General features: G+C 43.4%; 1 protein-coding gene across 4 annotated transcripts in view; it reads right to left on the bottom strand.

The window, feature by feature from the left end:
• KCNK10 (potassium two pore domain channel subfamily K member 10) overlaps positions 1 to 24,924 on the bottom strand; it is a 129,046-nt gene that overhangs the window by 30,856 nt on the left and 73,266 nt on the right. For all 4 annotated transcript variants that reach the window (XM_047738867.1, XM_047738866.1, XM_047738870.1 and 1 more), the window contains exons 3-4: positions 18,637 to 18,754; positions 7,513 to 7,673 (exon numbers count right to left, since the gene is read on the bottom strand). In XM_047738867.1, the coding sequence (XP_047594823.1) occupies positions 7,513 to 7,673; positions 18,637 to 18,754 (279 nt within the window). The remainder of the gene's footprint in view (positions 1 to 7,512; positions 7,674 to 18,636; positions 18,755 to 24,924) is intronic.

Below are 24,924 nucleotides of genomic sequence, written 5' to 3'. Positions count from 1 at the left end.
TCATTTATGGATTTGTCTCAAGTTCACATCCATGCTTATCATTAAAGCCAGACAATATCCTTAAACTAATTTAGAAGAGGCCTGCTTGATAAAGCTTTAAAAATATTTACCTTCTTTGAAATTGTTTTTAAAACGATTAACTCCCACCCCCTTCCAGTCCCTGAGGGAAAGTAAGAAAGCAATTGTTCACATTAAAACCAGGATCTTTTCTCTGATCAAAATAAACCCACACCATCCATGTAGCATGAATTCCACTGAGTTATGTCTCAGGAATTTTCAATACAGTATACACCAATGTAGGTGTGATACAGAGGCAAACAGACACGTACACGTATGTGCACACACACACACACACACACACACACACACTCACACTTGAGCACTCTCAGCCCACCACCTCGCCCTTCCCCCGCCTCTTTAGGCTGGTGTGCATAACTAATACTGGATGAATGTCTCCACTACTGATAGAACCAGAAATTGTAGCTGAACCCACAGAGCTGAAAAGAATACCCAGTTTCCAAAACAAGAGCTTTTCTCTTCTTGAAATGACAGTTCTTTTGAGTTAAGCCCGTTGCCCCTGGGGGCTAGCTCAAAGAGCACTTGCAAGTAACAGAAGGCTCCTGCCATGTGTGCCCTTCAGAGTCCTTCCCTGACTCATGCCAGGCACATGGCAAGGGCCCCCAGCAGTCCTTGGCTTCCACCACCAGCCCCCTGCCTGCAATCCAAAGTGATTGATTAGCCCACTAATTGAACATCATTAGCAGATTGAGACTGTCATCACCCCATCTTAAGCATCTCACAGCCTCTAAAGTCCCCAAACAATCATGGCACTGATAAGCCTAGGGTAATGTGTTATTATTTGTCAGCTAAACCAAAGCTCCTTTGGCTCCAAATAAACATTTCTGCTATAACCATGGGGGTAAGAGGCCAAAGAAGAAAAAGGGTGTCTCTTGGTTTTAAAGGTAATATCAAAAAAGCTTGCTGTTCAGCCAGATAAAGAGAGGCAGCTGCTTCCCACCAGAGGCCAAAGTCCAGCTCAGAGCAAGAAAATGGGATCTAGTCCCAAATCTGACCAGGTTTCCTATACCATCCTATCAGGTGATAGTCGGCCTGGCCCAGCAAAAGAGCCAGCCCACAGCGGGGAGAGGGAGAAGCTTCCCACTTCCAAAATCTGCTTCAGAACCCAAGGCCAGCCTTATTTAAAAATCCCAAATAATTATCTTCCTTGCTAACTGCCCAGATTTCCCTCTGGAAACCCAGGAAGAATTATTTTTACTTTATGTTCTATAAATACTTATAAATCATCTCCATAAGTTAGCACGACATGTTCAAAAATCTTACACTCTACATTGGTTTCCTAGCATGGATTAATATATTTGACAGTAAATATTTTTGGCCCACCTGGAAGAGGTTAAGGCAGGATTACTGGTTCAAGTCCAGGGTATACCCCCAACTCACTATGTGGATCTAGGCATGTCATTTAACTAATCATGGGCTCCATTTCTCAGATGTGAAATGAGCCTCACAGAGTAGTGTTCCCCAAAGACTGACCCAAAGGCCAACTGCACCTAAATTTTAAGGATGCTCATCACCCTAGAGTGGGGCACACAGATAATCCTGGACATCACTTGTACTCATACATTTTCTCATCCTGGAAATCACTTCCTGGAGCTCAAACAATGCATTCCAGGCCCCCTTTGTGGTTGGGTGGGGCTGAGTGATTAGTTGGAGTCAATGGGCCAAAAGACAAAAGCTCCTAAGAGCCAGGGTACAATGCCCAGCTCTCTTCCTCAGCCTGGTGGGTTCCCAGGGTTACAGCAGCTCTTGCAAGGGTGGGAGAAAGATAGGATTGTTGGATACCCCAGCATAAGGTAGTCTTCCCGGACAGATTCAAGGATCCCAAAGACCACCTGAGTTATGACAAGGAGGGAAGATAGCTTCCCTATGAGTGGTCTGTGCAGCTAGTAGTTGACTGGCACCTGACCCAGATGCTGTCATTTGTTTACCCCAACTTCTTCTTTGCTACCAGAATTCTCATTTTGTTCCTCATAGCAAGGTAGTCAGCCCCAGGAGATGAAAATGATTCCTCTGTGCCAAGGGTTCTGAAACTTTAGCAGGCATCAGAATCACCCAGAAAGCTTGGTAGACACAGATTGCTGGACCCCAATTTTGGTAAGAATTTTCATTTCTAACAAGTTCCCGGAGAATACTGATGCTGATGGTCCAGGGAACTAGACTTTGAGAACCACGGGTCTCAATCAATGGATCCCATGCTTCTCTGTCAGATACGTACTTTCTTAACTTCCCTTATAGGTGGGAATGGTCATACGACCCAGTCCTGATCAGTGAGACAGAGGGAAGTCTGCAGGGTAACTTCTAGGGAAGGTTTTTCCTCCCATAAAAGGAGACATTTGTCTTGCCTTAAATGTGACTGAGTGAAAACATGATATTTAGTCTTGAGGCAGCCATCTTGCAAACCATGTTGAAAAGATAATATGCCAAGGACAGCAGAGCAGAAAGAGAGAACAAAACATGGGTAAACTCATGTGGAGTTGTGATTCATAACAGGAAACAAACATTTGGTCTTCCTCCCATGACTGGCACAAAGGTCCTAAAACCCTTGGAATTTCCTGTGATGACAGTGACAAAGGTGTTTTTTGTTACATCAATGACATGACTTTTGGATCACCTAGGGATGGGGGCTGGTTGCCAGTGGAACCAACCAGAAATAGACATCTGAAACTTTCAATCCCACCCCCTGATTCTGAGGAGTGGGAAGGGGCTGAAGGTTGAATCAATCACTAATGGCCAATGATTGAGTCAATCATGCCTTGGTAGTGAAGCCTCCATAAAAACCCAAAAGGAGGCAATTCTAGGAGCTTCCAGGCTGGTGAACCAGAAAGCATCTATGTGCTACTAAAGGGACAGAGGCTCCTTTATTCAGAAACTCTCTACACATGTTCTCATCTGGCTGTTGACTTATATCCTTTACAATCCTTTGGAACAAACTTGTAATCTAGTGAGTACACTGGTTTCCTGAGTTCTGTGAGCCACTACAGCAGATTTATTGAACCCAAGGAAGGGATTGTGGGAATCTGTGATGGACAGCCATGTGGTCAGAAGCATAGGGAACAACCTGGACTCATGCCTGGCATCTGAAGTGAAGGGCCATCTTGGGACTGAGCCCTTAACCTACAGGATCTGATGTTACCTCTAGGTAGATAGAGTCAGAATTCAGTTGAACTGTAGGACAACCAGCTGGCATCAAAGAATTGCTTGGTGGTGTAGGAGGAAAAGTCTGCACATCAGAAATGGTACCACGATCCTCAACTTCTCACTGCACCAAACCAGAAACAACCTTCCTCCAGGCTTCTCACTATACAAGATAAGTAAGTGTTGAACTTTAACTCATGGTTAATCAGTGTTGGGGCAATGTCTATCTTCCTGAACTCATGTTCCACGTGAAAGGACTTCAGCCAGAGGAACATTCTGGTGGCTCAGACAAATGACTTACAGGTGGCCTTGGTGGAAGGGACTAAGCTCCTTCACCTCAGTCCCCTTCTTCTCCCATCTGAAACCATCTGCTACATAGAGGTATACTTTGATTTTCTCTCTATGATTTAGCAAGGTTACTGGGGCTGACCCTGCTCTCATTGACAGGGCCTGGGCTGCCGATGACTAGAAGAGATGGAATTTCTAAAATGGCCCATAAAAATATCCCACCCTAATCCCCAGGACCTCTGCTGTGATGAGCTACCACTCCCATAACTATGATATATCATATGGCACGGTTGACCTTAAGATAGGAAAATTATCCACATAAGCCTGATCAAATCACAGGAGCCTTAAAAGCAGGGCACTTTCTCAGGTTGGTGGCAGAGAGACAAAGGGAAGTCAGAGAGATACAAAACACCAGAAGAATCCCATGTTCGCTTTAAAGATGGAGGGGCCATGTGTCAAGGAATTCAGATATCTCCTAGAAGCTGAGAATGGGTGGCCTCCACCTGACAGCCAGCAAGGACACAGGAATCTCAGTCCCACGACCATTGGCAACTGATTTTTGCCAAAATCTGAATGAGAGTGGAAGCAGATTCTTCCCCAGATCCAGAGCCCAACCCAGCCGACACCTTCATTTCAGCCCCATGCTCTGCTGAGCCTAGCACCCAGCCAAGCCCGCCTGGACTTCTGACCTACAGCACTGTGTTACGATAAATGGGTGTTGTTTAAAGCTTCTGCAATTGTGATAATCTGTTACACATCCAGAGAAAACTAATACAGCAGGGCAGTCCTTCTGATTCAGGGTGAAGTGGTTAATAAGTCTTTTTGGCATCAAAACCAAAGCTATAGGACAGCTGGTAGCTCAGTCTGTTCAGGGTCTGCCTTGGGCTCAGGTCGTGATCCCCAGGTCCTGGGATGGAGCCCCATGTCGGGCTCCTTGCTCAGCAGGGAGTCCGCTTCTCCCTCTCTCACTGTACTTCCACTTATGTTCTCCTTCTCTCTTAAATGAATAAATAAAATCTTAAAAAAAAAAAGCTATATCCTCCGATCAGCTTATCAGCAATAAAGCTGACTTCTTAAACTTCATCTGACTCCCCCATTTTTCAATTATTTCTGATTTCAGAAGAAAAAAAAAAGAAGGGGAAAAAAGGTTTTATTTATTCATCTGATATAAACCCCAGTAGGAGGGTATTGTATTACTCTGCAGCCAAAAGCATTCCTAAACAATACATTAACCTCCAGCAACTCTTTAAAATGAGGCTCAGACCTGGGATAAGGGAGAAGGACCCAAATCATGTCACCTCAGAACACAGGCACCCAGAAGGCTTATTTTATATTTTATCTTTACTCCACTAAAAATCGTCTCTTCCCTATAGCTGAGAAAAAACACAGCAGATGAAGAAAAAGACTTAATCCTTAAATGGATGGGAGGGGGGAAATGTATCTTCCCCACAGGAACTAAAAATCCACAACCTCCAACTTCAACGAAGTTTATAAAATTTTTTAAATTTTCAGTTTTCAAGTAATCATCTAAGAGTAGCTGGCCTTTGAGATGTCATTTAAATGAATGGCAAAGCGCTTTGAGATTTTCCACCAAAACTACAGGCAGCCAGCGAAGTGCAGATGGGTTGTTTGTGTATTCAGGAAGCACGCTTCTCCTCCTCCTGGAACTCAGTCACCCCTTCCAACAGCACCCTCCTCCGATGTTCTGCAAATGCATACAGCTCAGTCTGCCAATTCCATAACACACTGCGGTTTCCTTCCTAAAAGACTCCCAGTCTTTGATGGCACTGCAAGGAACTGAGTGCCATCAGCATAAAAACGAAATGCAGGGTTTTTAAGGCTCTGTCCCAGAGTCCTTCGAACTACCCATCTGAGAGGCAGCTTTAAGGGAAGGAGACTTATACTCTCTACTTGTAGTTTGAAATTCATTAGGGGAAACTAGGCCCCAAATTCAGTAGCAGATGTGGTCACAATGATGGCAATCTCTTCCTTCATTTAGAATATAGTAACTAATTTTTTTTTCTAAATGGGGAATTTCAAAAGCTTTTAGTGCAATCCTTTCTTTCTACAAATAAGGAAACTTAGATCTAGAGAAGCTACATAAAAATAAAAATGCCGGGTCAGTCGTTTCTCCATTTGAATCTTGTTCTGAGTGTTCTATCCACCAGACTCCTGTCTAACTTGGAGGGCTATGAGGCCCTGGCTAACAGGGCACCTCCGAGAAGCTCAAAACAGCTCCTGGAGATGGGTTTGGAGATGGAGACTTGCCATGTCTGGTTTAGGGAGACCTGAACATCTGAGAAGCAGAAAAGCTGAGCCTTGACTGTTTCCATGGTGACCACTGAGCCCAAGCCTATGCTCTAATGAGCCAGTTGGCCAGCCAGCACCTGGGAGCAAAGGTTGTGGGACATTCCAGGAATATCCACGCACCGCTAAGCTCCTCAGAGGAAATCAAATGGGTGGCTAGGCTGCTAATAAGGGCTTCTTTCGGGACACAGATACACAGCAGATCTGAACTCTTTATGTCTGGCCCCTCGCAAGCTCTCTTCCATACATCATTCCACACAATCATCACCAAAACCTTCTAAAGTAGATTCAAATTCTATCCTCCTCTTTCTCACCGATGAGTAAACTGAGGTCGCTCACCCAGGATCACTGAGCTCATTAAAGATAGCGCTAAGCTAGTTCTCCTGCCCCATTCATTCCTCCACTCTCTCAAACCTGAAACCACTCACCTGGGGAGCGCCCCTGTCTTTTTCTGAAGAGAAGTTGTGTTCTTGTCTCTGAGAGAAAAACAAGTGCGGCGTTAGAGCTCACCACTGATCTATCTTTACCCATCATTGCTAGATTCCGAAAAGGTCTCAAATAGTCACTTTTAAATATTAAGTCATCATCAGAAACAACTCCCTGAAGAAGGTTTGAAAGACTCAAGAACTAGGTCAGTAACGAAAAAGAGAGCAGAAATGATGTTACACCTGAGCCAAACAAGTTTCCTCTGAGATCATATGGATAAGTGTTAGTTAAAAGGCATTGAGAAGCCCAAGCCAATGGCATCTTCTCCACAAACACATCACTGAGGCCAGGAATGCCATCTTTAGTAAATAAATTCCTTGAGTTGAGTTTTTGTCCTTTGTTTAAAGGTAAATATTCCCAGGAAGAAAAAACCCACTAAGATAATGGCAATCATCAACACTTTAGTATAAGTTAGTACATGCTACTGCTGAGAGAACACTCAGAAGTGAGAGGACAGAGAGGGTGGGGCCATGAAGAGACAGATACAAAGCATGACGGCAGTATCTGGAAAAGGCAGGCTTCTGGAAGAGGTCTTAGAAGCCAGGATCAGCCTAAAGATACCAGACCTAGAAATAAAAAGGAGTGAAGAGTTTCCAATAACAAAACAAATGGATTTACTTCTTTACTTTATTGCCAATACACTTAGCAACCTATCTTCCCTCTTTAAGATGGCACTGAGTATGCCTCCCATCTTCAGAAAACCTCATTTGGGATCACCTATACTTAACCCTCTTGTGTTGTGATTCCAGAAATACCACTGTAAAGAAGGAAACTGCTAAAGAGAAGGGAGTTTGGGCACAGTACTTGTGACTACCATTGGCCAAAACAGAAAATATGATTACGACATAAAACTCTTCCATTAAAAGTGACAATGAAAAGAATAAATGAAACAAGATGGGATCGGGAGGGAGACAAACCATAAGAGACTCTTAATCTCACAAAACAAACTGAGGGTTGGTGGGGGGAGGGGGGAGGGAGAGGGTGGTGAGGTTATGGACATTGGGGAGGGTATGTGCTAGGAAGTGTGTAAACCTGGTGATTCACAGACCTGTACCCCTGGGGCTAATAACACATTCTATGTTAATAAAAAAATAAAAAATTATTTTAAAGAAAGGTGACAATGATATGATAACATCCTAGTCATTCGTTTTAGATTCCATCAGGCTAAAAAGCCAGTTGGATTGCAGAGGTGAGGGTTTAAATAGACGCGGTACTCACTCGAAAGACCTTCTCCACTCTTGCAATGCTCTTCCCAAAGATGGTTCCAAGTTGGTCTCCAATTCCAGCCAATAAGAAACCAAAGAGTGGAATTCCAAAGATGGCATATAAAATACAAAAGATTTTGCCTCCTTCAGTGCTTGGAGCAATATTCCCATACCCTGGTGAGAAACAGTAAAGAGAGAGAGAGAGTGGTGAGGTGGCCAAGAAATGAAAGAGCTGAATCAAAGAATCCACAGATTTCTTAAAGGGATTCTATGCAATCCCACTGCACAAGCTTCAGGGAGAGGAGCATCATCAAAAATCTAACATTCAGGGGATGCCTGGATGGCTCAGTCGGTTAAATGTCTGCCTTCAGCTCAGGTCATGATCCCAGGGTCCTAGCATCGAGCCCTGCATCAGGCTCCCTGCTCAGCGGGAAGCCTGCTTCTCCCTCTCCCACTCCCCCTGCTTGTGTTCCCTCCCTCGCTGTGTCTCTCTCTGTCAAATAAATAAACCAATTTAAAAAAAAATCTAACATTCATAACATTGTTCCTTTACTTCTCTTCCTTCTCTCCCTGGAAAGAGTTTTAAGGAGATCCAGCCTTCCTGGATCTTAATGTGTTTAATTAGATTACATTTTAGGAAATTCACAGTCACCTAGAATTTCACTGCTGGTGAAAACCAGTATCTTCCATTTCAGAAACACCAAATATCTTGGACATATGTGTTCAGGGAGATGTGAAAGTCCAAGGAGGGCTCACCGTTGCCCTTTCTAGATTGGAAAAGAACTTCTCCTTTAGTCTCTTCCCACGAGCCTCCCCTCCACTTGACAGACTGGCTGTCTTCCACATTGGGCTCTCTAGGCTGATGGGTGCTCTGAATTAGGCAGGGTATGTGGTCTAGCACAAATGCAGAAAGGACCCAGGGATCATATAGCCCCATCCTGAGAAGCCTGAAAACAGCAGAGCAGCGAAGGAAGACCGTGCATCTTCCCGCACTGATGGTGATGTTTAGCTCTACTTGACTCTTTTTTCCTTGACTGGGAACTCTGCATCATGTCTGGGTCCTGCCTCTCCTCCAATGTGCTTCTTTCTTCAGGGGCTATCAGGCGCTAAAGACATGTTTATTTGTGGAATGGATGTTTGAATATAAAAGAATCTTTTTCTTTTTTTTTTTTTTTTTGAAGATTTTATTTATTTATTTGACAGACGGAGATCACAGAGAAGCAGGCAGAGAGAGAGGAGAAAGCAGGCTCTCTGCTCAGCGGGGCTCGATCCCAGGACCCTGGGATCATGACCTGAGCCGAAGGCAGAGGCTTTAACCCACTGAGCCACCCAGGCGCCCCTAAAAGAATCTTTTTATAGCCATGTCTATAATATGTATTTCAAATACTGCTTGAAAACACCAACATCTCCATTCTTAAGAATTCTGCAATTATTTAAGTAAATTCTGTATAGTGAGCACAGGGCTTCCTCTGTGTGAATGGGGCTAAGGGAAGTAGTACTGAGGGGAAAAGGCTATGGTATTGGCATGAGTTATAGAGAGATGAGAATCTAAATTTCTCGATATTCAGTTTCATGCCAATGAATATTGCCGATGAATATTGCAGTATTATGCTAACTACCATCTGGAGAGTCACCCAACAGTTCTCCCCTATTAGGGTAACTCAAGTGGGGCCCGTTTCCAAATCCATGCGATAGGTGAGTTACTGGGTTCATGGTCGCGAGCATGTTAGGCTTGCGGCACATTGGCCAAGGTCAATGTTGATGCTGCCCGTCCTGCATCTCCTACAAGCCTCGGGAACTCGCTGCTGCCGTCTGCTTTTGGGTGGTGAGTCACCTGGCTATTTTCCTTTTCAATTTTCTTGTCAGAATCATTCAAACCTTTTATGATGAAATTATCTAAATTACAGTTTCCATTTCTCAGATGAGTGTTCAGGCAAGCCTTCCTCCTCTTGCGTTCCTTTTACTCAGCACCGTTTTCATTTAATTGTGCAAAAGAGGCTCTTGGAACTTTTTTCAGGTGCTTTCAGGAACTTGGACAAAACCATTTTTCTAAGTGTTGCCCAGGGAATAAATGTGCCTACACAGCTTCCCTTCACACAGGTCGATGGGGACCTGCGGAAACATCTCTGACTCTTGCTTGACTGTCTCCGAGCCGCCTGATCGCTGTCAGGGAAGGTAGGTTTTCTTCCCTCTCAATATCTCAGAAGGAAACATGTGTAGACACAGCACAGGCAAACAAACTGAAGCTTCAAGCCTGCTGAATAGGCATCTCGTTAAGCACGACAAGAAGCACGCACACTTCTCCCAGCTTTTGGTGAGGACCTGCCCCCCTGCCTGGGTCAGGACTGTGTTCAGGGAACTTGCTGGTAGCGTCCAAGGAGCATGACAAAGGAGAAAGAAGACAGAGGGTCCGGATCCAATTCTACCTCACTGCACCCGGTTGTCCCCAGAGTCTCCCAACCTCCACAAACCCCGATGTCAGAGGGGTTTGAGGATCATGTGGAAAAATCAGTGAGCTGTAAAGTACCATATGAATGCAAAGTAGTAGTATTACTCATAGTATTATTACTACAATTGACTCCTTATTTACTCAGTGTTTCACAGACTACAACACTATGTTAAAGTTATAACAAAGATCTTGGGTAAGGACACCACTAAGTAAAATCCGCTAATACTCAAATAAGTCTTTAAATATATTCAAGGCCATCACTTCATACTGGGCATAAGGTAATTGCCATTCTTAAGTAACACTGTGTTTGTGCATTGTGTGTGTGTATGTGTGTGTACGTGTGTGTGTGTGTGTGTGTGTGTGTGTCTTGTCTCTGAGGAACTATATGGGAAAGCTGTCCCAGGGGAACCCTCAACCCTGTTGTTCCAGACTTTTAACACTTTGGGGCTTTGCTCTGAGACAATGGGAAGGCCACATTCCTGGATATTTGGCTCTACTTTACTGAGCCTGTAAGACTGCTCTGCTCCTCCACCCAGGATCCTTGGCAGAACCTTGAAAGAGGGGTGACGGTTATATAGACTGGAGACTGGAGCCTGGAGAGCTTCCTGTTCTGACACTCCCACTTCCTGATTCTCGGATCTTAAGGATTTCCTTAACCTTTCTGCCTCACTTTCCTCCTCTGACATGGGGCTATTGACAGCACAGCTATTAAAGATGAAAAGAGGGGCACCTGGGCGGCTCAGTCAGTTAGGCACCGACTCTTGGTTTCAGCTCAGGTCATGATCTCAGGGTCACAGGATCAAACCCGATGGCAGGCTCTGCACTCAGCAGGGAGTCTGCTTGGGATTCTCTCTCTTTCTCTCTCTACCCCTCCCCCTATAAAAAAAATAAATCTTTTTTTAAAAAAAGATGAAATGGGTTACATGTGAAGTATAAGTTACTTGTGGAGATTAAATACATGTAAATCATGACACAAAGTAAGCACTCAGTAAGTATTAACCATGATCATCTTGCCCGGGGTTTTCTGTAGGAAGAAATCACTTCTGAGCAATATGTTTCCGGGAAAACTAAGCCCCAGGAGAAAACAGATGGTTGGTTCCTGTTTTCCCTCCAGAAACCGCACCGTTCTCCCACAGTGCCAGGACAAGGGACAGAATGTCTATACCGCCAATGGGGCTGGCTCAGTGAGTTGGATGGACCACTGCTGCATTTGGGGTGTGGGAATCTCTCGGCACAGCTAGGGGCAGCAACATCTGGGAAATGAGATGGGATGACATGGAGGCAAGAGAGGCAGCTGGTCAGAGAGAACTAGCCCAGAACATTAGAACTGGCTTTAAGGAAAGCAAAAGAAGTCCAAACAGTGACTTTTGGTAGAAGAGAACCAACCCAGCAAGGACCGTCTGTTATGAATGAGAAGGACCAAGGCAGGCCTTGGCTCTGTTTACCTCTAGCCAGAGAACAACTTCTGGCCCTTTTTGAAGAGGAAGCTGGTGTTTAAAGAAGGCTGCCTGAGTCACTCTTGTGTAACACTTCAGTTGCTATTTATATGCCAAAGTCAGACCTTTGCCAAACCATGTGCCATTCAACCCTGTTATTTGGTGAAGAGTGTTCATTCTAGAACCAGAATGTCTAGAGGTGCTAACCCGGCTCTCTGGGGGTGAAATCTGTGCATCGACACTAAGAAGGGCCCCATGCTTGGTTTATTGATCTGCTGTTGCCATTTTGATCTTCTTAATCATTTTTTAACAAGGGACCACATTTTCATTTTACACTGGGCCCTATGAATTTTGTAGCTCATCCTACTGAATGTAGCTGGGCTCACCTGCTTACTAACCATGAGATAATGGCCAAGTTACTTGACATCTTGGAGCCTCTGTTTTCTCATCAGTCATCTGAGCTAATAACAGTACCTAATGGATATGCTGAATGCGATACTAAGTGAGATACTTACGTGGATCCCAGTGCCTGGCACCTATGAGCACTCAGGAAATGTTAGTCCCAATGACGGCTCTTTCCAAAGCCACAGGTGAGCCCCCAGTTCAGGTGCTGGGTAAGTAGAAATAGCTACTCAGGTACTTTGGCAGGTACAACTTTTTTTTTAATCTTTTTTCTAAATATTTTACTTATTTATTTGACAGAGAGAGAGAGCACAAGTAAGCAGAGAGGCAGGCAGAGAGAGAGGGGGAAGCAGTCTCCCTGCTGAGCAGAGAGCCTGATGCAGGGCTCAATCCCAGGACCCTGAGATCATGACCTGAGCTGAAGGCAGAAACTTAACCCACTAAGCCACCCAGGTGCCCCGGCAGGTACAACTCTTAATTAAGTCTGGGCAAGTGACAGTTACTAGCTACTATCTGGGACCTGAGCAGGTGCTCTCTCTGATTTCAGTAGAGTCAGGTGATTCAATCCAAAAATGTCTCAAAGACTGAAATCTACTAGCATCCCATAGCTGTTGATAAGAAAGCATCATTTGCTGCCCTTATGTATAGTGGCTTGTGGGGAAGCACCTGAACAAAGGAGTGAGCGTCATTCCTCTGGCTTAGAAACCCTAGTTGGTGGGAACCCACCAGCAGAGTCAACAGTCAAGAGCAGGTGGGACTTTCCCACATCAGAATTAGTTACTGAGAGAGGGGACAGGGGACAGGGCACCCTCCACAAAGACTGGACAGAGTTTCATCTTCCTCTGGCATTCCTCCTAGTTTGGAGAAGTGCCTGAATATATTCCTTTTTGCTACACATTTGTAAGCCTTCTTGTATATGTGAATGTAAGAAAACTTTGTTTGAAAAGAAGTACTTTGATACCTTCAGATAAAAGAGACATCTGATACTGAGTCGTATTGCTGCTTTTCAGAAAAAACTGTTATTCCTAAGACCTCTCTATACACATTCTAAATAATGAACACATTTTTCTTATATCTGGCAAGTGCATAACCTCATGTGGCTCATGAGAGTCTTTCTGAAAAGCAATTTGGCAAATCTTTAAAAAGTCCATGCCCTTTGACACCGCAGTTCCTTGGGGATCCTCACAAGGAAACAACCAGAGATGAAGACCACACTTGACACACAAAATTTTCACTGTGATGTTACACTCTCACAAAATAGAAGTATGTGATTATGGTGTGGGTAGTATATCCAACAGAACCCAATAAAAATTACGTTTTTCAAAGACTCTTAGTAATATGGGAAAATGTTTAGAGGATTGTGTCACAAATTATATGAACTCAAGTAAGCAGGTTGATGTTTGGATACTTCACAAATAATGAAAAGACAGCTTCTCAGCTCCAGCGACTCCAACGCACAACCCCTGAAGAGTGGAAAATTTCTCAAGACCTAGAAGAATTCACGGGCTCTGAGCTTTCCTATAAGCCTTGCGACCATATGTGATGAGTGAATTTACCACCAAATAATTATTCTTACTATCATTGTGCTCAGGTTTTATTTAGAATTCTCTAACTGTGTGATTTTGCAAAGATCCACCACTCTAGAGTTAAAATTAAGCCAGCTAAATGATTTTCAACTTACAGTGCTTTGTTTTTCAATGAAGAGAAAGAGAGAGTGAGAGAGAAAATAGCACTTTTACCCATAGTGTAGAACAAGGCCACTTAGGAACTGGTGATCAGGAGACAAGAGTGTATAAGTGAATGGACACCAGGAAGCAGAAGCCAAGGACTACAAGTGATTTGCTCAAAGATTCCAGGGTACATACACTACAAAGGGCAGCAAATGTTACATATCAAATGTTTCTCTTTAGGCAGATGGAACCAGCATTCCCCATAACATGAGGTCATGTGGTCAATAAACACTGTTGTTTAATAAACCAAGCCCCTGGGACCCTAACAAGTTGACACAATAAATACCATCAGTGAGCATTCCAGCATAGCTATAGTGTTTTTCAGTGCATCCTACAGACCACTGATTTAACCATTTTATAAAGCAAGAAAATTAGGATTTTCCTTTCTGTCTTCTTTAATACACACTAATGTCTCATAGATCCAACACTGGATACTGGATCGCATTTCCCAAAATGTACCTCTTGAACTGGCCCAGACTTCCTCAGCTTTAATTATTTTACTATAAATCCTCCTAAAATGTATGGCACATATCCCCATCTTAGTAAAACCAGGCTCATGAACACAATTTAATCTGACACTGGTCTTTTCTGATCCAGTACAGTGATGCTCTTGGGTGTCATTGAGTTTTATAGCACGTTTTACCCTTATACCAAATGGTGCCAGGCCACCCTGCTTCCTTCACTAGGAGCTATAATATTGTGGACTAAAATGATCCAGTCTGGGGGCACCTGGGTGGCTCAGTGGGTTAAAGCCTCTGCCTTCAGCTCAGGTCATGATCCCAGGGTCCTGGGATGGAGCCCTGCATTGGGCTCTCTGCTCAGCGGGAAGCCTGCTTCCCTTCCTCTCTCTCTGCCTACTTGTGATCTCTGTCTGTCAAATAAATAAATAAAAATCTTTAAAAAGAAATAATAGAAAAAAACAAAACGATACAGTCTGGTCTGAAGTGTCAAAAGGCTCCTGGGCGGGACGCCTGGGTGGCTCAGTTGGTTAAGTGGCTGCCTTCGGCTCAGGTCATGATCCCAGCGTCCTGGGATCGAGTCCCACATCGGGCTCCTTGCTTGGCAGGGAGCCTGCTTCTCCCTCTGCCTCTGCCTGCCATTCTGTCTGCCTATGCTCGCTCGCTCTCCTCTCTCTCTGACAAATAAATAAAATCTTTAAAAAAAAAAAAAAAAAAGGCTCCTGGGCCCCAAACCTACTAGTGTAATGCAAACCTCCAAAATTTATAATACTCAATCTTAGTATATTTGTATATTTGCAAGTGTGAGCATGGCATGTCATATAATTAAATTAAAAGACTTTCTAAAAAGAAATGCCATTTCTCTTTCAACCCAAATTTTCTTATTGCATATAACTTTCTTGAATGCACCAATGTAGAAAGAACACAGGTCCTAAAGGCTAGGTCTAAAAACAATAAAAGAGGCTTGTACCTCTAAAACAATCCTTAGCCTCTGAAACTTGCACCAGTTAGGAAGTTGATTATCGAAGATGTACATCCCAAAAGGATGGCACCCTATCCAACACCCACATAAGAAGTGGTCATAAAGGGTAAGGGAGCGGGAAGAACCTGTTGTAGAGAGCAACAGATGAGGGAGGGCCTCCCAGAGAGCATAAAGGGTGTTAATGACAAGATCCTCCCAACGATCAATGCTATGTGTCTCTTTTGTTTTTTTTTTTAAGATTTTTATTTATTTATTTACTTGACAGACAGAGATCACAAGCAGGCAAAGAGGCAGGCAGAGAGAGAGGAGGAAGCAGGCTCCCTGCTGAGCAGAGAGCCCGATGCGGGGCTCGATCCCAGGACCCTGAGATCATGACCTGAGCCAAAGGCAGCGGCTTAACCCACTGAGCCACCCAGGCGCCCCGCTATGTGTCTCTTAATTAGGACTTTTATTGCAGTGTGATGACACTTTTGTAGAGGGACAGAAAACTCTCATTTTCAACAAAACTGGGAGAGGAATTTTATCTATGGCTTCCCCCATATGTGTAAGGATTACCAAAAGAGTTGGACTGATGCCACATGGGGAAAAAATAAAGAGAAGAAGCACAGAGAAGGAAGAGAGAACCCATCGGTGGAAAACCCCTCAAAGTGCCAGCAAAAATCCAATATGAAGGAGAGGGTCTCATTCTGAACTTCAAAAGAGTGATCCTTGTTTGCACCAAGTGTAGAAAACAGGGTGAAGAGAGAGAGCAGCAGAAGCCCCCTTGAACTTGATCTGGTTCCAAAAAAATTAGGACTAAACAGAGAATAACATAGATGGATCACTTTTGCAGGAAACCCTCTCTCTCTTTGGCAGCAAAAAAGAGAAGAGTTAGGGATGCGCTACCTGGAAGGTTACCATACCTCTCCTGGCTCTCCTCCCTCCCAGCCCAGAATCACGTAGCAGATAGCTGGATTAGGAATATCCAGTTTACCGGGCATCAAGTATTTAAAAGGAAAATCTGCCCAGCATAAATATAAGACTTTTATTGCTTTTCATTTTTAATGTGGAAAGAGCAAAAAACTTACCAATGGATGAAAGACACTCAGCAGAAAAATACAGACCCAACCAGACAAAAAGTGTGACCAACTATGAAGTAATCACCCACAAGAAAAACCACAAAGCAGAAAAGCAAGAAATCAGGAAAGAATCAGAAAGATAACAAGGGAAAATGGAATGTGAGCTAATGGAATTCAGGAAAGAAACAGGAAGGGGAAAAAGTCCTAATGATCACAAAAAGGAAAATAAAATTGGAAGGAACATGTGGCAAAATAGACACTGTGCAAAAACAGGAAAGGAATAGAGAAGATAAAGCGAACAAAACAGAAACCACATTTCATGAGTTAAAGAGGAGTAGGACAGACACAGAAGACAAGCAAAGAAGTGACAATATACGTATAATCAGAATGCCCAAAGAAAAGAACTGAAACCACATGGCAGAGAACATGTTTAAGGATGACAATCAAGACCACTTTCCTGAAGGGGAGGAAGATGGGGGGATGGGATAACTGGGTGATGGACGTTAAGGAGAGCACAGGATATAGTGAACACTGATATAAGGCTGATGAGTCACTGACCTTTACCTCTGAAACTAATAATACACTATATGTTACTTAATTGAATTCAAATTTTTAAAAATAGAGAACTTAAAAGAACATTTTGCCAAAATAAAAGGGACAAAACCTAATTAGAATCATCAGATGGAAGATAAATAACCTTTTGAGTAGCCAAGGGTCAAATCACTTATAAAAGGGGGAAAAATTGGGCTGGCATCAGGTGTCTCCACAGCAGCACAGATATCAGAAAAGAGTGGGTTATCACCCAAAAGATCCACAAAAAAGAAAATGTGAGCCAAGAATTTCATTTCCAGCCATACTGCCCAAGGAGGGTAAGGCTGCCATTTTGAGCAAAGCAAAATATGTCGGGGAATATTGCTTCCATGAGTCATTCTTAATGCAACTGTTTGAAAATGAGTTTCAGCTGAGCAAGTGATGATGGGGAAAGCCACGTAAGGACTAGAGAGGAACATTGACAAAACATATGCGTAACTGTGACTTGAAAATAAGTGTGAGTATCAGGGTAACGGAACAGAATGTAAATCATATACCCTGACGTTATAGAATGATAGTCAGTGAGTAATAATCAGCAGCCCAAGAGTAAAAGAAGTTAAGATGCTGAGTAAGTTCACTGACTGCATTATACATAATAACTGAGAGCCAAGAGTCACCATTTGAATTGAGCAAATTATTGAAGAGAACCATAAACATATTTAATAACTTAAAAGTAAACATTAAAAGGATACTGTCAACTAAAATTGTGTGCAGAGAAGAAGAAGACATCATCGCCTAGGATGGGGAACTAACAAATACTGCTTAAAGAAGAGAAACCCTGTTCTGTATGATTATAAAGTTAACCCTCATACAAAATCATAAAACTCCACAAGAATCAGAAAAAAAAACACACACACACACAGATATAGTAAGACAAAAATCCATGCAAGAAAGAGGTAAGTGTAGATCACCTCCAGATGAGTTATAAAGAGCATTTACCTAGTCAAAATCATGCAAATGCTCACAGCTGATTTAATTAAACTATATTGGGAAGATAGAAGGACAGGAAGAGAATCCTTCTACAGTGGGACAGGGAAGGAGAAAGAGTCACCCCCCCTTATCTGCAGGGGGATATGTCCGAAGACCCCCAGTGGAGCCTGAAACCATGGACATATATAATATGTTTTTCCTATACATACATCCCTATGATAAAATTTAATTTATATATTAGGCACAGGAAGAGACTAACAACAATAGCTAATAATAAAATAGAATAATTTTAACAATAGACTCTCATAAAAGTTCTGTGAATGTGGTCTCTCAAAATATCGTATAGTATGTATTCTCCCTTCCTCTTCTTATGACGCTATGAGATGATAAAATGCCCACGTGATGAGATCAAGTGAGCTGAATGACACGGGCATTGTGACATGATGTGAGGTCGCTACAGACCTACTGATGCAGCATCAGAAGGAAAATCATCCACTTCTGAAACACAGGTGACCCAGGGCAAATGAAACTTCAAAAAGCAAAAGCATCGATGAGGGGACCACAGTAATTTCTCCCCTCCTATAGCTGGAGGTCAAGAAACAACCTCTAACACTGAAAATTCAGGAAGTGGCAATACAAGCATGGTAGTTAAAGACAAGGAGATGAATATGAAAATAATCAACCAAAAGAGATGAGAGCATTGCCACAGGGGAGGTGAGGACGGGCAGAGGGGCAGAGACAGCTGTATTTCATTAAACTTTGTAGAACGTTGGAGTTCTTCCATAGGCAGCCTTAGTAAAAAGGACACATTTTTTCAAGGAATTTGAGCTCCACTGACCAGTCCATATTTTGATTTTCCACTCTGACCATTTCATCAGGTCCAGTCAAACTAAAGGCTCTCTAGCTCTCATTTTAAAAAATGTAATTCTTAGTCTGGTTTGACTTTTATAGAAAGCCACTACAACCCCTGCATTTCTCCGACAGTGTTTCATGAGCCTCCTGTGACCCTCAAGTTGCCAGGGTTCTAGGACCAAACATTGACCAAGTGCCATTTCTCAGGCTGGCCCCCAGACAAAAAGATGTTAGCCAACAAAGGGATACCTATGGTGGTGATGACAGTCCCAGCAAAGAAAAAGGCACTTCCAAGGTCCCAGTGACTGCTGTTGTTGGAAGAGTTTCCTATTGGACTTACTCCTGCGTTGTCAGCGTCAAGGGCATGCTGCAAAGAGAGCGAGAAAGCACAAGATTCAAAATTAAAAGATTAAAGATCCAAGATTCAAGATTCAAGATTAAAAATTAAAAAAAATTTTTTAAAAGCTCTCAAATTCTTTCCTTGCACAAGAAACTGAAATGATCGGGCACCTGAATGGCTCAGGTGGTTGAGTGCCTGACTTGGTTTCAGCTCAGGTCACGATCTCAGGTTCATGAGATGGAGCCCCAAGTTGGGCTCCGCACTGAACAGGGAATCTGTTTGAGACTCTCTCTACATCTCCCTCTGCCCCTCGCCCATACACACACCCCTCCCCCACCACTCTCACACATGCTCGCTCTCTCTCTCTCTCTCTAGTAAGTAAATAAATTAAAAAAAAAAAAAAGAAAAGAAACTGAAATGACCTATAGGGTACTGGTTATATGAACGTGGGTGCAGTCATAACATGAAATACTAAACACACACTTACTAAAACTAGAAAATTACTTTTAGGTGGGAAAAAAATACTAGGCTATATAGTACGGTGCCATTTATGTAAAATTTGCAGGCACAGGATTTAGGCAATCTGGGCATGGGTTATGCAAAATACATACATATCACTGTGTATATAGAAAGATGTCTAGAAAGATTGTCACCCAAAATGTCATTCCTGGAAGGCAGGATTTCAGTTGCTTTTCATTCTTCCCTCTTCTGTTTTGTTAAAATGTTTTAGGCTGAGCCTGTTTCAGGATGGCAGAAGGTGAGAGCCTGGGCTCTTAAATCAAGCCAGCAAGGCTCTGCCCATTATTAACTTCAGAACCACGGACAATTTATTGTAGCCTCTGTAAATGCAAATGTCCTTGTTTGCAAACAGGGAATAATAATGCCTTTGTCCACAGAGTTTTGAGGATTCAGTGAGAAGGTCTGTGTAATGCACTCAACCCAGGGCCCAACACCGAGATAGGGGGTAACAAATAGTAGACAATTTTGTGACTGCCATTTGACTACCCTCCTGCCCCCAACGTGCAGCGTGTGTGTGTGTGTGTGTGTGTGTGTGTGCGCGCGCGCACTAACCCTAAAATAAGTGACAATGACTCCTCACTGGTTGCAGGGTTTGGAATCCCATACACCTTAAATGCACATAAATTGACCACACTGAGGATCCAAGCTCATCTCACACTACTAGAAAAGCTCCAACCCAAGGCAGGTCAACTCCATGAGACATCCCCTTATACCTCTGGACCTTTGCTTATGCCCTCCCGCAATCATACGTGTCCTGTAGAGTCCAGTCTGGGCCCCACTTCTTGCAGGAGGCTCCATGAATGTACCGCAGTCCCCACAGATACCCGCTTCCCAGGGCTCATACTCCTGCACCACATATATTTAACTGGCTTTTGATCACAGGCTCCCCAGCTGAAAATCCTCGCCTAGACCCCGCATGTGCAGAATAACGTGCAAAATACATCCGCAGCCCTTCCTGGGCTGGCCTCTGCCAGCCCCTTTTAGGCCCGGGGAGAGGGTAGAAGAACCTTCAAGCAAGGGAGCTGTGGTGAGGAAGTGACAGGTGGGGCCTTCAGAGGGAGGTGACAAACATAGGAGCTACTTTTGGAACAACAAATAGTGTTCCCTGAACAAAGTTGGAATAACCCCATGTGGAGATAACAGGTCACAGTTAAATACTGAAATGCAATTCAATTTATCCTAAATAAAACCCACAGAGCTTTGTTCAAACAGGCAGAGAGCGTCTGCCACAAATCAGACTCACTGAAAAAGCCAATATTTCACCTTCACAAATCTGAGATATTTCAAACTTTCTAGACCAGGTATCAGCAACCTTTTCCTCTTTTTTTTTTTTTCCCTTTGCCTAGTTTTCTTTTCCTTTAGCAATGCTTTAAATATGCAAACACCATTCTGAGCTCATGGGTGTTACAAAAGCAGACCCCGGGCTAGATCTGGCAGACCCCTAGACAACTGATTGGACAATAGGGAAATAAAAATCTCTTTTGTTGAGGTGTATTCTTTCCTGATCCTAAGAACATGAGATGGTCCACTGGAGGCTGTTTCTAGTATAAACCCTGGCACCCTAGGATTTAAAATCTGGCCTCGCGGGATGCACACAGGCTCTCCTAGCCCATGTTTAACAGACCTAATTGACAGCTATCACTTACCCATCAGAGGCTCTGCTCTGCTTTAGAGCAAGACAGATGGCAAAATATCCATCTTCTGCTGGTAAATACTTCTGCTGGTAAAATACCCATTTTCACTGTGCTGTGTGAGTGCCATCAGACCAAATCACAGGCCTTAACTAGTGTTTATGTGCTCATTACCTGCTCGGCTGTGCCAGGCCCACCTGCAAGGAAAACCTTGGGGACAGCTCTAGGCACGCTATCAATATCCTAATATTTACAACATCTATGAAGCTGCATAGAGAGTTGGGCTTCAGTCAAGACTCCTGTGCTGAGAAATGTACCTAAATGTCATAAGCCGTACATAAAAGTACAGATTTACAGCAGAGACAAGTGGGGATGATTATTTGTTTCATCAAAAAAGCCGGAGGAACATGCCTTTTTAAGTTTCATTTCTTGAATTATGCAATTTATAAATATTTAATGTTTACATATGTAGCCCTCAAGGAAAGCATGTGTTGGTTGAAAGGGAGGGAAACTACCATTTGTTGAGTTCCTGCGTGCAGACAGGTGCTTTAGAAGTCTTATTCCATTTTATCCTTCCTGCAACTTGTGTGTTATCCAATTTTAGCCTTTCTACAACTTGCAAGAAAGTAATATTATCCCCACATTTGAGATAGGGAACCAGGCTCAGCAAAGTTAAGTAACTTGCCCTAGGCCACACAGCAGGGAAGTGAAGCCAGAATTCAAATCCAGACTTGGCCCAAGTCATAGTTTTGACCTCTCCTCTCGGTGTGGCCTTCCTCTCTCCCCACCTCTGTGCTCATCTCCAGACAGAAATGAGGAGGAAGACCGCGACTGCCCAAGAATTTAGGCAGAAGGACCTCTCAAAGGATCATTTCTAATTAGACCACATGTAAAGGCAGGCACCCACCATCATTTGGCTGCTGCAGCTGGAGAGAGCTTAACTGTTCTACATTTAAAATAAAATTTAAAAAATAAATAAACACGGGGAACAATTGATGTTATACCCTGAGAGGGAAGAAACAGAGAAAAGAGAGCAAAAGCCCTGAAAAAGCAGGAAGACAAGGAAGTAAAGGTGAGAAAGGAGTGTCCATGGATGAGTGGGAGCTCGGGCTCAGGGGCAGCAAAGCCTGCGACGTTGAAAGGCCGGCCCATTCAGCATCCAACTTTAACTTTGCTTAGATCTCTGATATCAATCCCTCTCTCACTTTCCCAAATCTACAGTAGAGTGGGCTACACACACAAATACCTTCAGGAAGTGCTTTTGTGGAAATTAAATATAAAGCTGTTTACGGGCACAATGGGACAAAAACAAGGTTTGGAACCCGAAACAAGGAGAAAAAGAAACTCTCCAAAAAGTCATCAAGACCTTGGTGAAGCTTTGGACAATCTCCAGTCCTGGGAATAAGGTTTGATTATTCTGTCTGGATTGGGTGGGTCAGAAAGACTCCGGCAAACCACCAGAATTAAAATAAAATGGCACACATGAGCTAATACACACAGAAAGAGAACCCAGGTTAAACAGTCTAGCACTTGGAATTAATGGCATCATTTTTAACTCAGAATATTTCTGATGGAGTTCAGAGTTCCAACTTTATTAATTTTTTAAAGTATTTTCTAATCATTTTAATTGTTTGAACTCAAGTAAAACATTTTAAAATTAAATGCGCTTGCTCTCGTGTTTTTTTCTCTGCGTTCAGGCTGCACAAGTGAAGACAAGTCAGCCCGTTAGAAATGTCTGAGCACATAGATAATGAAATGATGCATCTGAGCTGTGTACTACTTCACTTAAAAGATCAGTTATAGGGGAGAGATGTGACCAACAGCAGCATCATGTTGGGCCACAATCTCAGACCCAATGAGCATCATGTGTACACTTAGAAGCTCAACCAGTATCAAGTTCAGAAAGCCCTTATGAGGACCCAAAAAGAAATTATACTCGATATGATGTGAGAGCTTCAGGGAAAGGGTACTCTGGATAAGAGGGCATTACTTTAAAATTTAATTCCACTCACTCTTTAATTTCCTTTATAGCCTCTGAGTTGGAATTTCCAGCGCCCACCCAACTACCCAGTAAACAACTCATGAGTGAAAGCTCAGATCATTAGTAAGTGAATGAACAAACAAAAGTAATAAATTTAGGCCATGCAATTTACTTCTTTGTAAAAGCAGAGAAATGTAATAAGAAAGTAGACCCACAAAAGAAATATAATGATTGTTTTTAAAAAAAGAAGAAGAAGAAGGTGGGGAGCTAACATGAATGGGGCAAGAACTAAAAGAATAGAGTGGTGGCTGTCCAGGGGCTGGGTAGTGGGTGAAATGGGCGATGTTGGTCAAAGGGGACAAACTTTCCCTTATAAGATGAGTAAGTTCTGAAGACCCAATATATAGCATTGTGATCACAGCTAGTGATACTGCATTATACCCTGGAAAGTTGCTAAGAGAGCAGATCTCAAGTACTCTCACCACAAAAAAAAAAAAAAAAAGAAAGAAAGAAAAGAAAAAAGAAATGGCAATTATGTAACATGATGAAGCTATAATGTAATTCCATGGTAGTAATCACCTTGCAATATACAAATGTAAACCACCATACTGTACATCTTAAGCTAACACATTATATATCAATCATATCTCAATACAACTGGAGAACAACTAGATAAAAGAGTCTGTCCCCCTCCCCCATCCTCCCACCACCACCCCCAGGAGTCAAGACCACCCAAAAGGAATAACAAAGAAACCGCCTCTGAAAGTGAGGTGGGTCTGAGGCTGATGGAAGAGAGGAGGCAAAGGTATCCTTTGGAGACACCCCCCTCTCCGGGTACCCCCACCAACTTCCCCCTCCCACCCCGGTGCTGTAATCCCATTAGACAATGCCAGGCCGTCCAAATCACTGTTGCAGATGGCGCAAGATACCATCATGAGTGTTAGCACTACAGTGGGATGAATGATGACCCACGGGGGACCACTAACTGTCTGTGGCTTTTCTCCGATGATCTGTGTACTCGGTGAGATAATCTGTTTTTCTGTTGCCTTATGTGGCACCAGAAAGAAAAGCAAAAAAGGGTGCAACAAGCATCACTCTTCGTGTCTGAGACTGGCTGATGGATACAGCCGATCGGTGTCATATGCCTGAACACCAGCAGCCAGAGTGATCATCTGACCCACAGTCCAACCCAGGACACTTGCCCAGTAAAGAAGGGTTCTGTGAAGGGCCATGCTAGGACCACAAGACAGGGGGAGCTCAGGACATAGGGTCATTTTACTAATAGCTTATACCAAAAGGACAAAAGGACAAAAGGAAAGGACCTCAGATGAGAACCCAAAGCTGGTTCTGTGCCTACCACATTCTTAGTCCCGAGAGGGCACAGTCGGCAAAGGGGTCTATGAAGTAGATATTTAGCCAGAGGTCAAGGTAGGATGAGGGAGTGGGTACAAAAAGTGACTTCATAAATGTATTAAAAGAGAGCACACTTTCAGCCATTAATGGACAGAAGGCAAGCCACAAACCCTGTGAGACAGAGAAAGGCAATTGGCAGAACACATTCATTACCACTCGGAAATGCCCCTAATGATTCAAAACCCCTGTAACAGGACAGGACATCTTTCCACCTCCTTCCGCGTCTGTGGCAGAAGGGCCTCAGGTAAGAACTGGAAGTAGGATATTAATTTGTTCACCATGGTTTCTTTCTATTTCTCTTGCTCCAGAAGCATTTCTCACATAAATATTTCATAGCGGTGGGAGCGAATATTCCGCTGCTAGGAGAGGGGCAAGTTTACGTCCAAGTGTGAGACGACATCACAATATTTCAACAGTGGGAGGGCATCTGAGAGGAAATCTGGAGCCACCCCCCAGCAAGGCACATCTGTGGCAGATTGCAAGAGGTCTTCGCCTTGGTCCAGAGGCGGAGAGGACAGCCCCCATCAGCACTTACTCTTGCAACAGAGAGAGTCTGCGGTAAAGTGGGAAATGTTCAGCCTGAGCACGTTACTCAGCTTCTTTGAATCTCCGTTTCTTCATCTATAACATGAGGAAACCTTTCCCTGCAGGGT

Source organism: Lutra lutra, chromosome 7 (assembly GCF_902655055.1).
Source record: "Lutra lutra chromosome 7, mLutLut1.2, whole genome shotgun sequence".
Classification (NCBI taxonomy): Eukaryota; Metazoa; Chordata; class Mammalia; order Carnivora; family Mustelidae; genus Lutra; species Lutra lutra.
The sequence above is the reverse complement of the archived record's forward strand: the minus strand, read 5'-3'. Positions and strand labels throughout refer to the sequence as shown.